This window comes from Frieseomelitta varia, unplaced genomic scaffold, assembly GCF_011392965.1.
Source record: "Frieseomelitta varia isolate USP_RPSP 00005682 unplaced genomic scaffold, Fvar_1.2 scaffold_238, whole genome shotgun sequence".
Taxonomy (NCBI): Eukaryota; Metazoa; Arthropoda; class Insecta; order Hymenoptera; family Apidae; genus Frieseomelitta; species Frieseomelitta varia.
In genome coordinates this window covers 318,624-334,138 of record NW_025109966.1, presented here as the reverse complement: position 1 = coordinate 334,138, position 15,515 = coordinate 318,624, and the positions used below count along the sequence as shown (strand labels likewise).

At 32.8% G+C, this 15,515-nt stretch overlaps 1 protein-coding gene and 1 long non-coding RNA gene across 3 annotated transcripts in view; one reads left to right on the top strand and one right to left on the bottom strand.

The window, feature by feature from the left end:
• Positions 1 to 8,824, top strand: part of LOC122527909 — a 21,169-nt gene extending 12,345 nt beyond the window's left edge. Inside the window, exon 4 of the long non-coding RNA XR_006306450.1 lies at positions 8,702 to 8,824. This is a non-coding gene — a long non-coding RNA (uncharacterized LOC122527909). The remainder of the gene's footprint in view (positions 1 to 8,701) is intronic.
• The window catches only part of LOC122527906 (BTB/POZ domain-containing protein 6-B), a 28,827-nt gene extending 15,316 nt beyond the window's left edge, over positions 1 to 13,511 (bottom strand). Inside the window, exon 1 of one of the 2 annotated variants that reach the window (XM_043652485.1) lies at positions 12,958 to 13,511. In XM_043652485.1, the coding sequence (XP_043508420.1) occupies positions 12,958 to 13,048 (91 nt within the window). In that variant the 5' untranslated portion in view covers positions 13,049 to 13,511. Of the gene's footprint in view, positions 1 to 3,313; positions 3,592 to 12,957 lie in introns of those variants that run through there. The other variant, XM_043652484.1, reaches the window with a different exon arrangement.
• Positions 13,512 to 15,515: the final 2,004 nt, after the last annotated feature.

Sequence of the window (15,515 nt, the reverse complement as noted above, 5' to 3'; positions counted from 1 at the left end):
TTTTTTTTTTTTTTTTAATATTGTATGTCGTGCGTGTAAACGTTTCGTTTCATTTTGGTGTAATTTAACTCGAGAAGTTAGCAAAGTAAGAGAATTGTTCAGTATTCTGTATACGAAATCAATTTTTTATCGTCTTTGATAACGAAACGAACGAAGTTTCGCAAACGAGCTTTGCAAATTGCAAACTGTGCGATTACTTTGTATCGATAATTGTAATAAATATAAAATTCGGGATTAACGTTAATAATTGTAACAAATTGAATTAAATTATAATTCGTTCTAGTTCGCAATTATCTTTCTAATTACGAATTAGAAGGAAGAAGCTCGAATCTGCAACTTGTTTCGCCAGTTGAGACAATGTAATTATAGCAAATTTATTTGCACCGCAAATTTGAACTACATAAAGTGAACTTCATATGCAAGTACGTGGTCGAAACCATAATTTTAATTATACGGTGCTGGAAACAATGCGAGAGAAACTCTTTAACTCCATCGCAATTATTTTCTTGTGACCAACTTGCGTCACGCTTCTCGAAGAAGAATATGTAACATTGTTATTGGAGTATTTCGAGGAATTAGAATTGTCAAAGAAGAGGGTAAAAGCTATGATATATACAGGGTGTTTCGTAACTTGTGGGACCCACTTCGTTTATCTGTCTTCGTTTATGAGATATAATGAATTTTCTGTTTTAATTACTTTTACAAAAGATGCTTAAAATGATCACTTTATATTTGAAGACAAGCCTGCACGCGTCTTGTCATTAATCTGGTTACTCTCTCTATCATTCTTGGTGTTTCTCGAATTTGTCGGAAGCCTTGCTCTGTTCTATTTCGTAGTATTTCAGCATTTTCAATCGATGTTGCGTATACAATAGATTTTAAATGTCCCCACAAATGAAAATCTAATGGATTGAAATCCGGTGAACGAGCAGGCCATGCAATAGGACCTCTACGACCAATCTATTTATTTGCAAAGTGTTGATTGAAAAATTGCGTAGCCACTCGGCTAAAATGCGGCGGAGCTCCATCATGCATAAATCGCATACGAAGTCTAATATCGACTGGAACTTCCTCTAATATTTCGTGTAAACGCGTGCTCAAAACATCAACGTACTTTGTGCCTGTTAGTTCCCCATCAAGAAAAAAAGGTCCAATTAAAAATTTATCAATTATTCCTGCCCATACGTTTNGCACAATAACATGTGGGTTTTCTTCATCCCAATTATGATTATTATGAAAATTGAATATACCATCCCTGGTAAAACTAGCTTACTAGAGTTTGCTCTGTTTATAAAATTCATTATATCTCATAAACGAAGACAGATAGGACATATATTTTTATGACTTTTTTTCATTATTTTTAGGCGCACAATTAGCTCCCGAAGTGGGTCCCACAAGTTACGAAACACTCTGTATAACGAGTGTAGAACTTACGACAGGATTAGGCAAAACTGCCTTGTTTCGTTAACACGAAACTCGATTTCATGAATGAAAATCAAAATCTAATCTGGTCAATGACACTCAGATCCCTTTCGGTTCTTTAGAAATAAAGCTAATGAGAAGCGGAGTTCTAAATTCAACAAAATAAGATAATCAAACAGTTTCAAGTATCTTCAAGTAAAAAAAAAAGAAGATAAGAAAATAAGGCTTTAAATATAAATGAAATGATATGAAAATAAGACTTTAAATATAAATGAGACGATATCATAAATTATACGTGTTTTATGCAATGATATATCTTTAAAAGTAGATTAACAACAGATTATTCAATTAAAAATATTAAACATCAGTTCCTTATACTTCGAACGAGCCATCAGCAACTTCAACGTGCTTTTCGAAACGAAACTTTTTGAAATCCAGACTTTTGGTACTGAGAAACGGCATTAAATATCTTTAAAATTAGAAAGTTAAATAATAATTGTTACAATCAAGTATGCGAAGCAAGAGCAAAAGATTTTCACATTCGTCAACGCTCAGACATAGTTCATCCATCTACGTAATTAACACAGGCTAAACACATTAAATCAAAATTTCGAATCTCGTGTAAACGTTAGTCTTACGTATTAAACATAAAGTAAACATTACTTCTATCTTCTCCCTATAATCTTATAATAAATACAGATTAACTACAATGAGTGTTGATACCCGATTCAAATAACAAGACAGAGAGCGTATATACATGATATTAGAAATTATCACTGTAGACACGAGATTCACGAACCAGAGACTGCTCCAATAATTAAACGGAGAGCTCATTTCGTGGCTCGGCGACAACCAGCGTGCTTTGATAACTATCATAAAGTGGTACATTCAGGAAACGATAAGAAGCACTTTACATAACGCTGGCCAGAAACAGCGGTGTGAATTGAATTCGCCGCGCGAACTTACAATGGCAAAATGTGCGAAAATTGCATGTTAATAAGATCGCAGTGTATCGGTAAAGCCTTGAAGGAACTATGGCTTTTTTCAAGGTTTTCCACCCAATATCAGATTAAACGGATCCAGGATATATTCAGAGCCATCTGAATGGAACAATGTCTTTTTTGTTTCTCGAATCGCGGAAGACTTGTACGCTTGTTACAGTTGGACGTATAATTACATTTTCACAAAAGAACAGAGTTGTTGTAGAGTTGTGTGCTGTATCGTAAAACTGTTAGGATTGGGACGTGTCGCCCTGGTTCGAGAAAATTGCACGATTAATATCATTATTGTCTTTTCAATTCGTTTAGAGTTAATTCTTTACAACTACGATTGAGAGAATTGCGTTGCAACAAACGATTAATATGTTGATGGTATTTATAAAATAATTTAATTAAATTTGATTACAATTTGACGTAATCATCATGACGCAAAAAAAAAAAAAAAAAACGATAATTTATTATGTATTTCTATTATTGGAAGTTTATAATCAATTACTGAAATTGTTATTCGAATACTTAAATGCGTATTCTTGAACATTCAGAATTTAAAATAAATTTGTAAGTTGAAAAAAACTTTATTAAAACTGTATGGTTTTGTTCGAGTAAAAATTCAATTAAATAATAAAATCATTAGGTTTTAGATTCGTCCTGTTACGTCTGTAAAAAAAAAAAAAAATTGCCGCAACCGCTATGAATATTAATACAGTATTACACAATTGTGAAAAATATAATTATATACCGTGTAATACTTGCATAATATTTGTTTAGATGTTCTGCATAAATTTATTACGTGATTTGTTATGCAATCGTCGGAGAACAAAACGATACTTTCTTCGATCGTGGCTGTTGAACGTTCGCGTTTTATCTTTGGATGATACTCATGTCATTCTCACCTCTTGCAGCCTCCCCATCCGCTCGCCTGTTCCCAAAGCCAAACAATCGAATCATGTTTATGAAATCGGCATCGATACTTTTCGCATGATTCCTGCAGTACGTGAACACAAGGGAAACGATCCATTCGCTGGCAACCCACAACACGCTGCACGCGAAACAGTCGAGAAGTTCCGATGTCATCAAGTCGCGGTACGATAACATTAATAACGCGGTTTCGATATCATTAATGACTCACAACACGTATTTAAATTTCATCTCAACGAGGAAACCTCGTTCCTTGCAAACATATGACTTTTCTACCCTTTAACTGCAACGAAAATTTTATATATAAATTTATTATACAGAATAAATGTATATTATTATTATTATATATTATATATATATATGTATGTATGTATATGTTCCAAAATGAGTTTTCTCAAAAAGATAATATACGATTCTTAATTATCAATTTTTGTGAAAGTCTTCGCTGAAATCTCATTGGTTTATTTATACACAATTAGATAAAATTTTTTATTAAAGTTTCTATCATTTTAATCATTCTTTCCTAATTTCTCAAATTCATTTCTATTATTTGCTGTAATTTATTATCATTTATCATCTACTCCTTCTTTCCTCAGCTACAACTGCTTATTATAGTTCAAGTTTCTTTACGCGTCACAGACCGCGAAAACGGCACGTAGCAAAACAATTTATGAGTTGACAATGTCAGTTGATTTTGCTAAATTCTCACGGCAGAACGTTTCGAAATTTCCCAAAACGCGTAACTGACAATTAAGACTAACATAAGAGTATCGTGACGACGATAACGACAACAACAACAACAACGACAGACTCTCAAGTTTGTCAAGCGCAGGTTCCAACTCTGATTAAAGAATCGAAACGATCCACGATCCACGAGAAATACGTCAGACTTTTCCCCGAGGTAAAAAAAAAAAAAAAAATCAAACTTTGCAACTGCCGATTGGCAAACGATTCGTAGGACAGATGGAACTGATACCAGCGTCACTATCGAAACACGTGTTCGCGTGAAAGTCACTGAAGGAATGAACCGACTGGCAGTAAGTCGATGCGCTTTTGTGGTTTCAAAAGCGACCGCCAGCATCCTGTCTACAAGGAGTCACGTGATTAATCTTTCGTACACGCACACACGAGGACGTGTGCGTAATGTTGGTGTGACATCCCGTTGGGACTAGGCGAGAATGGAATAAACCTTGCTGACCGATCGACTCTTCTTTTTTTTCCTGCTATTCGATCATCGGAAGACAATGCACGTTGACGAGAATCCCGGAAAAGGTCGCGTCACGTAATAGAAGAGAAAGAGAGAGAGAGAGAGAGAGAGAGGAAGAAGTTGAAGAGAGACGGAGGATGGAAGAATCCCAATTCCAACGGGAAGTTCTGATCGTATTATTCACAAAAGAGAATGGAAAGCGGGGGAATTGTATTATTTAATTCTAGAAATAGAGATTTCTTTGTCTACTCGAAGGAAGTAATCGATAAGCAATAGAGGCGCTATAAAAAGAGAGAAAGGCGAAAGGATCCCAGTTCCAATGGGAAGTTCTGATTTTATTATTCGTTAGAAAGAGTAGGAAAGTTGAATGAAAATTTTGATGTGTTTAACTCTAGATAGGAGGTGTGGATAGAGGTTTCTTTGTCTCTGATACCATTTATGACTGAGAGCGTGTACAGTAGAATCTGCCATACCTGGACTGCCATTATATCCATTATATTCAATACTTTAATATTCAAACGTTCAATGTTTCGTCGAGGATATTTGTAAATAATATATGCCTTTTTTTGGTTTAAATATAGTAGGCAGACTTGCTGAAATTTGTCAAAAAGAAATAAAAAAAAATAAAAATTTGTCTAAAAAGTAAACGAAAGTAAGATAAATTTTATAAGATTTCCTATTTAAAAAGTGACGGTTTGAACGGTTTGATTCATGAAAAACGTAGAATTACTTATGTATGTCGAAAGATTTGTATAATTTAACAACTAAAAAATATCGATTTATACAATTCATATATTACAAAATAATTAATTCTATTTGAAATTCATTTCTATTTTATTTCTTTTCTTCTTCCTTAATTTTTCCTTTTTCTGTTTCTTTTTTTTAATGAGAGAAATTACGATTTACGTTTGAATATGTATTATACAATTTCCGAAGTAATTGCATGATCCAATTGCACGAATTCAACTGACTGATTGCATTATTTATCGAAAGTGCATCGTATTATCTATGATGATAAAGCGATGAGGTCACGAGTAATTACATTTACGTTTCCATGGAAAAACTAGTAAATGTTGCTGTTCAAACATTTGCAAGGTGTCGTGTGACAGCTACAAATAGCTGTCTATTTAACAATTGGCGTGGCCTCATTATCTACATATATGCGTTTTACATATAAAGTGACTGTAAAATTTCCAATGACGTAGAAATGTTACACGTAATGACAATTAATTTAAGATTCCAGAAAATATATATATATATATATATATATATATATATGGTCTCTGAAAATTTAAAAAATTTGAAAGATTTGTATGAGCTTATAAGAGAAATATTACCTATTATTTTCTTCTATTAATTGGGATAAAAACCACCTCCTTCTAACTAAAAGACACTCTTAAAATTTTTCACTTAAAGATAAATTGTGATATATATATATATATATACTGTAATATATATATATATAGTCTCTGAAAATTTAAAAAATTTGAAAGATTTGTATGAGCTGATAAGAGAAATCTTACCTATATATATGTATATATACATACTGTGATATATATAATTATAATATATATATATATATATATATATATATATATCACAATTTATCTTCAAGTGAAAGATTTTAAGAGTCTTTTAGTTGGAAGGGGGTGGTTTCTATCCCAATTAATAGAAGAAAATAATAGGTAATATTTCTCTTATCAGCTCATACAAATCTTTCAAATTTTTTAAATTTTCAGAGACTCGCGAGAACAAAAAGGAGAAAGAAAAACGAGCAAAGAAATTTACACTGATTTTGAAAAACCGAGAAATGGAAAGTTTCTTTTGGAAAGAGAAACGAAGGAGGAGAACTTTGGAAAGTTGATTGTTTGTAAAAACAGCAAGCTGTGCTTGCCAACATATTCAAACAGAGATTCGTTCTACCAAATCAGACATTTCGAGACTTACGTTTAAAACAGATTTTGTAATACTATCTAATTAATACATTCTTATTGTTTTAATGTTAGTACACACGATCCCTCGAGTTGATACTACCGTGGAACACGAACGATGCGAGAGAGCATAAACAATCGCCGGGTATATCGGGGTTGAACGTGCCACAGGAAACGCAACACGTATCGATGAGTAACGCAACATTGCTGAAAATCAGATTACATGGCGACGAACCTTCCTTCTTTCTCTTTTTAATCGAATCGTCGTGCTAAGCACGAACTTAGAATAGTTGTAGCCTCGCCCGATCGAGTACAGTGTTCGCAGTGCGATACGACAAGGAGTAGGATTACACAACTGTCCCGACGACTGTGATACATTTAAAACGACCTTGATATTAATATGCAATTCGTTTAAAATATCCTATTTCGCCGGTACGGGCGAACACAGAACGTTGTATGACAAATAGACGACTTCCGTAACAATCGGTAAACTGGTGAAATAGATATTAATAGATAAACGCGTGTGTTCGATCATTTTTCCACAGATAAATTTTGTATGATGATTAACGACGAGAAAATAGTTTCAGGGAAGTATTAAGAATTTAATTTCTAATGTTGCACGATGGAAGTATCTATCCAAGTATCCAATCATTTTTATATATGTAGATACATTTTGTTTGACGAGGTACGGCGATCATAATAATTTGGAGCAATTTAAAACGACAACGAAAAATTGGAAAAGTACTTCGAATTTAAAATGTACTCTGTGCACGATTTGATTTTGTTCACGACAGAGAACATGAAACTTGGATTGTAATTCTTCCTTACAATACTTAGATGGTATATTATAAAACACAACTATTATCATTTTATTAAAATTTGAAATGAATCTGAAAATGTGTGTGTGCCCATTGCATCCATAAGCATCCATAAAAATCCTTAAAATCACTACAAGTTTAATTCTAAAAAAAAAAAAAAAAAACTATAATCGCGACAATGGTGTATAATCTCATTACAGTACCAAAGAGATTTCGTACAACCTTCTGTAATAAACAATATTCTGTAACAAACATTCGAACGCTTTCGCGAACCATAACTGTTCGCGATCGCGAACGTAGTGGCATCCAATCAGATTCGTTTCGATCCTCCACGTCAGTTACAGAGACTCGCAACATCTTGATTATTAGTTGACGTGTCGTCGAAACATTTTCACAATCTGAGTCATAAGACGAGATTGCATGTGCGTGCGTGTGTGGAAATACTCGTTTGCAAAACGCGTTCCTGTTCGAACCTATCTTCCGGATGACCGGCGTCCGACGTTTTCGCGCATAACGCACGACTGGTAATTTCATGCCGTTGCCTGAAAATAGCGCGCATAACACGCGTAAACTGCGAGGCAACGCGATCGTTCTCTATTATTCCCGCTACACCTGTCAAGCCGCGTCGCTTCGAGGAAAGCGTGGTGTCTCGATCGATGGAATTCGAGCACGAACGGGAACGGCCACGACGTTTGTTTTCCCGCCAATTCGCGCTTTGTGTTTCATTTCGCGATCGTTTCACTTTACGTTGTTCTGACCCTTGCAAGCTGTTGTTGAAGGGAACTATTATGTTGGTTCTATCATGCACGGGTGAAATTTCAACGGATTGTCTTCTTAGAAACAAATGAAGCTAGACTTTGAAGATGCAATTCTTTGAAGATGAAATGCAATTTTACTATGACCATTGTAATTATTATTATTATTATTATTATTATTATTGTATATTACCATCGTAATTATAGAATTTATAATAATTCTAATAATATTAATTATTTTCAGAATTTAATATTATTATTATATATTACTATTATAATAATGCTTATATATTAGTTATTTATTCTTATGTATATTATATTATTATACATTACTATTATAATATAATTCCAATAATATTAATTATTTTTAGAATTTCATATTATTATTATATATTACTATTATAATAATTATTTATTTATAATAATTCTAATAATAATTATTATTTTTAGAATTTATTATTATTATTATTATTATTATATATTATATTACTATTATAATAATTCTTATACATTAGTTATTTATTCTTATGTATATTATATTATTATATATTACTATTATAATAATAATTTATTTATAATAATTCTAATAATATTAATTATTTTTAGAATTTATTATTATCATTATTATTTATTTTATATTGTTATATTTTAGAATCCCCAGGTCACTGGATTAAAACTTCACACACAGAGATATTCCACTCTAACGATAAGTGTGTACTATGTCAGACAAATGGATGTCCAGAATAGTGACCATAAAAAGTACTAGTATAATGCTATAATAATAATAATAATAATAATAATAATAATAATAATAATAATAATAAATTAGAAATCCTGATCATTGAATTAGAATTTTACACTACTAGTTAAGTAATTGAATGGAATGCGCATACTGCGTCAGATAAGTAATTATCTGAATTATTATTAAAAATTATTTGCATGATAAATTATAGTACAAAAGTTACTGAATTTTGCCAATGGAATTTCCCCCGTGTCGTTAAACAAAATTTTAAGAAATTCGATGATCATTTGAATGAAAAATAAAGAAATTTATTTGCAATGATCATAAATAACTATATAATGTTAAAACAAACTTCACATGAGTTATAATTTCAAGTATGTATGATAGATTTTAAAGGTCAATGTAACGAAAGCATACGAACCCTTTGTTTATGACTAATTGGCGATGTTAAGACTCAAATTAACAACTTGGGGTGATTTAATGCGAGTCCTTATTTAGTCGAATAGCAAATAAAATATTCGTCTTCATAAATGAAGTTTCATTACGATCGAGTTACACTGAATTTCAATTACAATTACAACACACGTAGAAATTAGTTTCTAAAGTTAATTCAATCATGCAAATAAAAAAGACTCAATTTCCAATTTCTAATTGAATCTGAGAAAGTGCGAGACCGAGACTTTCATTTCACCTTGGACATACTATTTCATTTTATCGTGGGCATAAATTTGCCACAGATTTTTCTCTCATTAAGATAATCCGCAATAATCCGAAGTCTCTTAAAATAATCTGATCATAATGCAAATATGTAGAATGATAAAAAAAAAAGCGAGGGTTTAAAAGTTTCAGTTAATATTTATACAGTATTCACTGAAAGAAAGAAGCTTAAGCGAAAAATGCTTATAACATTTCAACTAAAAATATTTTCCCATTCATTATCATAATCCTCGAGTATTTCCATTCTTAAGTATCCGTTTAATAGAACATAAATTCTCTATACGTACGTATATTTCGTTGTTTGATGCAGAAGGCAATGTCGATTTATTATCAATCATCTTGAGAGAGTGATTTTGACGTAAAAGTTTTTTAACAAAACTTGAAATTTCATTGGAAATCTCCGAGGTAATCCCTCTTTAGAGTTCATCGTTTGCTACCATCGTGTGATCAATACTCTCTGCCTGGTGTACAGTTTGCCATGGAGGTCTACATTCTCTGCCAATCCCTCACCCTCAGCCGAAGCAGGTGGAAAGAGGGTGTGCGCTCCGTTGCGCAAAATCCGTGGCTGATACTGAACAGTAACGATTTTATCGTTTTCGTTGCTACTTCAATCAATAATTAATGACATTCATGTATCAATCCATGATTTTTGCAATATACATATGTATATTTTTTTATGTACGTATATTTTTTTATGATTTTATTACTATCTTAGTGTCAACGTTGGTTCGTCGATCATATGATTCAATGATTGTGTAATAAACGAATTTATTTAATTATAATACACAGTGTAGACAAATAATCTGTGTTGTTTAAATATTGCAGTTTAGCATTTAAATAAATCATTTAACAGCATCTGTTGTAAAATCATACGATTTGATAATTTTAGACAAGATTTGTTTGAATGCATAGATTATAAATAAACAATTTGTGTGCTATTTGAACGCTGAATTTTGTGTATAAATACAAAGTATTAAACAACATTAGAATCGTTCGTGTTAGAATATTGTTCGGTGTGTTACATTTTAGAATTTTTATTTTCGGAATTTTAGTTTCCTACTTCAACGAACTGATTGTTTCAAAAATGCGAAACAAGATAAGTTGTGTATAAGTATAAACAAGTATTTTTAACTTACTCTCTCTCTCTCTCTCTCCCTCTCTCTTCCTGATTTTTCAATTTTTAATCAATTCGAGTGAGCAGGAAAACATTGGCTCTTTAAGTGATATGTACGTATAGCGATCAGACATGTGTTGGTAAAGAGTTACACGTAAAAAATTGTACGTCGTAATTATCTCACTATCGTAACGGAACACCCGAGTTTCATTTCGTGATAAACTATCTCTTACTACAGACGGAAATCGGGGATAAAATTGCGCAATTTCTAAACCTCGTAATTTCACAACGTCTAAAAATAAGCACCTTGGAAATACAGAGAAATACGGAGAACGCATTTTGAAATTTATGAAAATTAATTAATCAAATCAAGATATGCTTCTTCGAGGATTTGTTGTAACCTTATGGTCGAGTATTTCGAGACTAGATGTTCATCATTTCTAATTAACTAAAAGTGGTGACACACGTCTCTCTGAATCTCTCCCTTGCGAATTCCATTTTAATGTATCGATTCTTTGAATGGAATTTTAGACACGAGAAGCTGCTACCGTGCAATTTCCTCAGTATTTGAAAACACGTATCGATTATTTCCCATGGTTCTGAGTATTCGCGTTCGGTATATCTTGTTTCTTTCTACGTCATCAATCTTGCGAATCCGCGACTTCATCCGAGAAAAGAGAAATTCAAGCTCAACCAATAACGTATGCTTCAATTCATGTTCGTAAAACAATGAAAATATAATCGTGTGAATTATATTAGATAAAAAAAAAATTATATTATATTAGATCATAAAAAAATTATGATCTAATATATAATATAATTTTTTTTCATCATAATTAATATAATATTTAATAATTTCAGAATTTTTTTTTGATCTAATATAATTATGATCAAAAAAAAAAATTCTGAAATTATTAAATATTATATTAAAAATAGTACCATTATTACTGTTCGAAATTATACAGAATATTCTTGGATTTAAAAAATTCATAAAACAGTGAAATAAAATTAGAATCATCTAGCGTTTAGAGAAGCTTAATTTTATCTTGCATTGTTAATTAAATTCATTCAATATTTGTACGCGTTCACCAGTAAATTTATAGCCTGCGCACCGCTTTACAAAGACGTTGTTTAACAAGCGTTCCAAACACAGACGCAGCAATTTAAACGATAATTTGCAGAACTAACATCTACCGAAAAGAAAACATCGTGAACATTAAAATGTCCGGGGGAAGAAAATATTAACAATTAAACAATCGTTGTTGCTTGGTAATTGTGAAACGAATTAAGACGACAATTTTGTGGAACTTGTTTACTCTCGCGATTTTCTAAATCTTCTCTAGAAGAATAATTTATATTATTTTTCGAGGTTGAATCGAAATTTATATTACTTTTTGAAATAACGATATATACTTCGAAATGAACAAAAAAAAAAAGGGGGGGGGTTGCATTATAGACTGCAAATTGAAAAGTAAAATTCTTTTACTAAGAACTATAACAGGATTAGAGTAGCAACACAAGTATAACGAGATCGAACCTAACCAGAGGGCTTCTCGAACGATCATTCATTTTATACCTTGAGCACGATCGAAGTCAGAGTTTTAAGCTGTATCATGTCGAAGTGAATATCGAAACTCCAAAAACTTTATTTACACAGAATAATTTGTGGGATTGAAAATTGTTTCTGTGAAATTCTTTGCGAAATCGCAGCTTCCCCTAAATGAAATTTTCATGAATTAGTTGAACCTTGAAATGAACAACGTGATTCCAAAATAATTCAAAATATAATTCTTGCATGATCTATATATGCTTTCATTGCAATTTTCGTTCATCTTTTTCTATCTTTCGACAACGAAACCATCGACGAATTTCCAAAGTTCGTAAAAAGCTTCAACTTACTTCTCTCGAGTTACATTTTAAGTTGGCCCGTTATCACAGACACTTACATATCTAAAATTTGTTTTTTTATCACGGATTCTAACTATTAGTTGCATCAATATTTTACGAACTCTGCGTAAAACTTGCTTGTCTAAAGTAAATTCGATTTACAAGCTTATCGAGCTTTATCTGTCGATCACGTGTTGTTCGAAAGTGCGCTCGACTCACTTCCCTGTGAAAAACACTCTGTAATAACTGCACGAGATCACCAATCTGTTCCGACAATCGCACGTGATGCATTTCGAGAATTTCGCCGTAAAACGTGAGATTTGCTTTCTTTTTCTCTCCTTTGAGAGGAATATTCTCCAAAAAGAGAGAGGGAAAAAATGGACAACAGGCATTTTAAAAATCTCAACAGACAAAAGGACAACACTGAGCACATTCCACCAGTAATTACCTTCTTGTGTAAACAGCAACTGCGATACGCACACGCCCTTATCAGTAGAAATTCCAGCGGGAGGAATACCTCTTGCACAAGCGAAGAACATGCACCATCGGCTCGTGTCCTTAGAAAATCACGCGCTCGAAATTCGCATTTCTTTCCCTGCCCCTTCCGAAAGGTGTTTCACGAAACGACTCGTCTCCGATCCACTGACTCAACTAACGTGAACTGAACTCGTCCGAATCTCACCCAAAACGTTAGGAAGGTATCCTCGAAGGCTTGCTCGTCGATCGGAGAGAAAAATTTGTTCTCCGTATGTGTGATATCGATCTGACCGGAAGAGGAAACAACTGTGTACACCGTCGCGGATTTCGTCGGGGGTTCGTTTTTGCTCGTTCGTCGAGACGGCGATGAAACGTGGATGAAAACCAGTTCGTGGACGTGCACGTTTCGAGCTGTCAGGCCGACGATTGTGGTTGTTCAATGTGTTGCAAGCTCGTTTTTCCGAGGTGCAAACATAATACCGTGCGTCTTGCCCGATGACCAAGCCTGGAGTGAACATACATAATTCGCACGAAGGAACCGATGCCCCGGCAGACCTATCATTGGCTATACATAGCACGCGTCGCGGCGCGCAGACGCCGGGCATCTCTACCCTTTTCATGCCCAGTGCCAACTTTTTTTCACGAGAAACAATGCAATGAAGAAGAAAAAAAAATACACCGTATACCGGTGTGAGGGGACATTAATTAAGGGGACATTAATTGTGACGAGATGAAGTAACGAAATGGGGTTGTTTAGTCGAGCGAGATTTCGTTCTACATTTCCTTCTTTTTCTCGATTCGACTTTCTGAGATTTGTTGCATTGAATTTGTCTTAATTTCTATTAATTTTTTTTATTGTTTGCTATTGGATTCGTACGCCAGATTATTTCATATGTAATTGGTGTGTTTTAATTAGCTATACATTACAGAGTTATTACATTATATATACGTAAGATTAACGAAAGAAGTGAATCTTTGATTTATTTATTGATTTCATTATTGTACAAATATCGTTGTAGGTATTTATTTTGAATAAATTTTTAAATTTTGTTTTATATTATATATATATATATATGTAAGATTGACGAAAGAAGTGAATCTTTGATTTATATTTCGTTCTTCAAATATTGTTGTAAATATTTATTTTGGATAAATATTTAAATTCATGATAAATAAATATAATATAATAAATAATATAAATAAATAAAAAATAATATAAAAAATAATAAATAAATATAAGAAACGTAAATTAAACAAACGAGTAAATCTGTAATAAATTTTTCAAACATAAATTGGCAAGAAAGTGCAGAAAAGAAGTGCAACGTTCTTTTTGAATATGGAATAAGAAGCGGAATTTTGTTCTTGTCAACCGTTCAACCAGATTAGATAACGCACTAACAATAAAATATTTGCAAACTATATAATTATATACTATTTATTTCGAGCAGTAACGATACTGCTTTACCTCAAACGAAATATTCCGTCGAGAATTCACTTTGTAAAAATATATAGAAGAGAAGTTATAAAAATAATTGTAAATACTAATACAAGGTTCAAGTAACGGAGAGAGAAATATTCGGAATAATATTTCTCGGCCTTAACATAAATATATCGATAAACATATTGATCTGAAAAAGTAGAATTAATTCTCGAATCAATTTTTTTAAATTAATTCCAAGATTATCAATCTTTGCGCTAAATAAGTTCGAAACAATTGTCTGCCTTTTGTTGCGATTGAAAACCGAGATTATCATTTTAACGTCATTAACTTCTTTGAAAGCTAGTAACTGAAAGCAAACAAATGTCAGAATCAACCGGTGGATCCAAAGGGAGAAGGAGTCCCTCTCGTTCCTTTTTCGTGGTGTTAATGACCCAGATAAGTGCCAGTGACTTTACGAAGATGTACAAGCCTGCTAGTCGTGGAAATAGAATTCCCACCACGGGCTCAATACTTTTGACCTAATATTTTCCAAACAACGCGAGTGAATTTGACGCGTAGCGAAAACTCTTTCGAATTCCATCGAACGGACGATAGGCTCGTCGCGGCGATTAGATTGCTTCTTATTGGTATAAATCAATTGTTCGTCCAAAAATGGGGGCAGAAATTTGCGTTGAATCGGACGACTCGAGCTGCTGGCCTTCAACCTTGCGCCAATGCGGCTACGATTAGAGTCAATGCACCTGCGTCGATGTAACGTACGAACGCTTATCGTAAAAAATATGTATGTATATATCAATAATTACTTTCGTTCCGTCAAAGGCGTCTCGTAATTACTTGTTTATCGCGCTTTCAAATTCATGGCTCTGTCTGAACAGTGTAGTTCTATTTCGACGATTTTCGAAATTTACAGATACGATGTACGACGACTCGAAAGAATTGATTGAATCAACTCGAATTATTCACCTTTCTCTCGCAACTAAATAAATAAATTCGATCTCTCCCAGCTCGTTTCAATAAAAATTATTTACACGAAATATGACTTATTGTTTGTTTAAAATCCAAGTGCGCACGATCAATCCACTCTATGA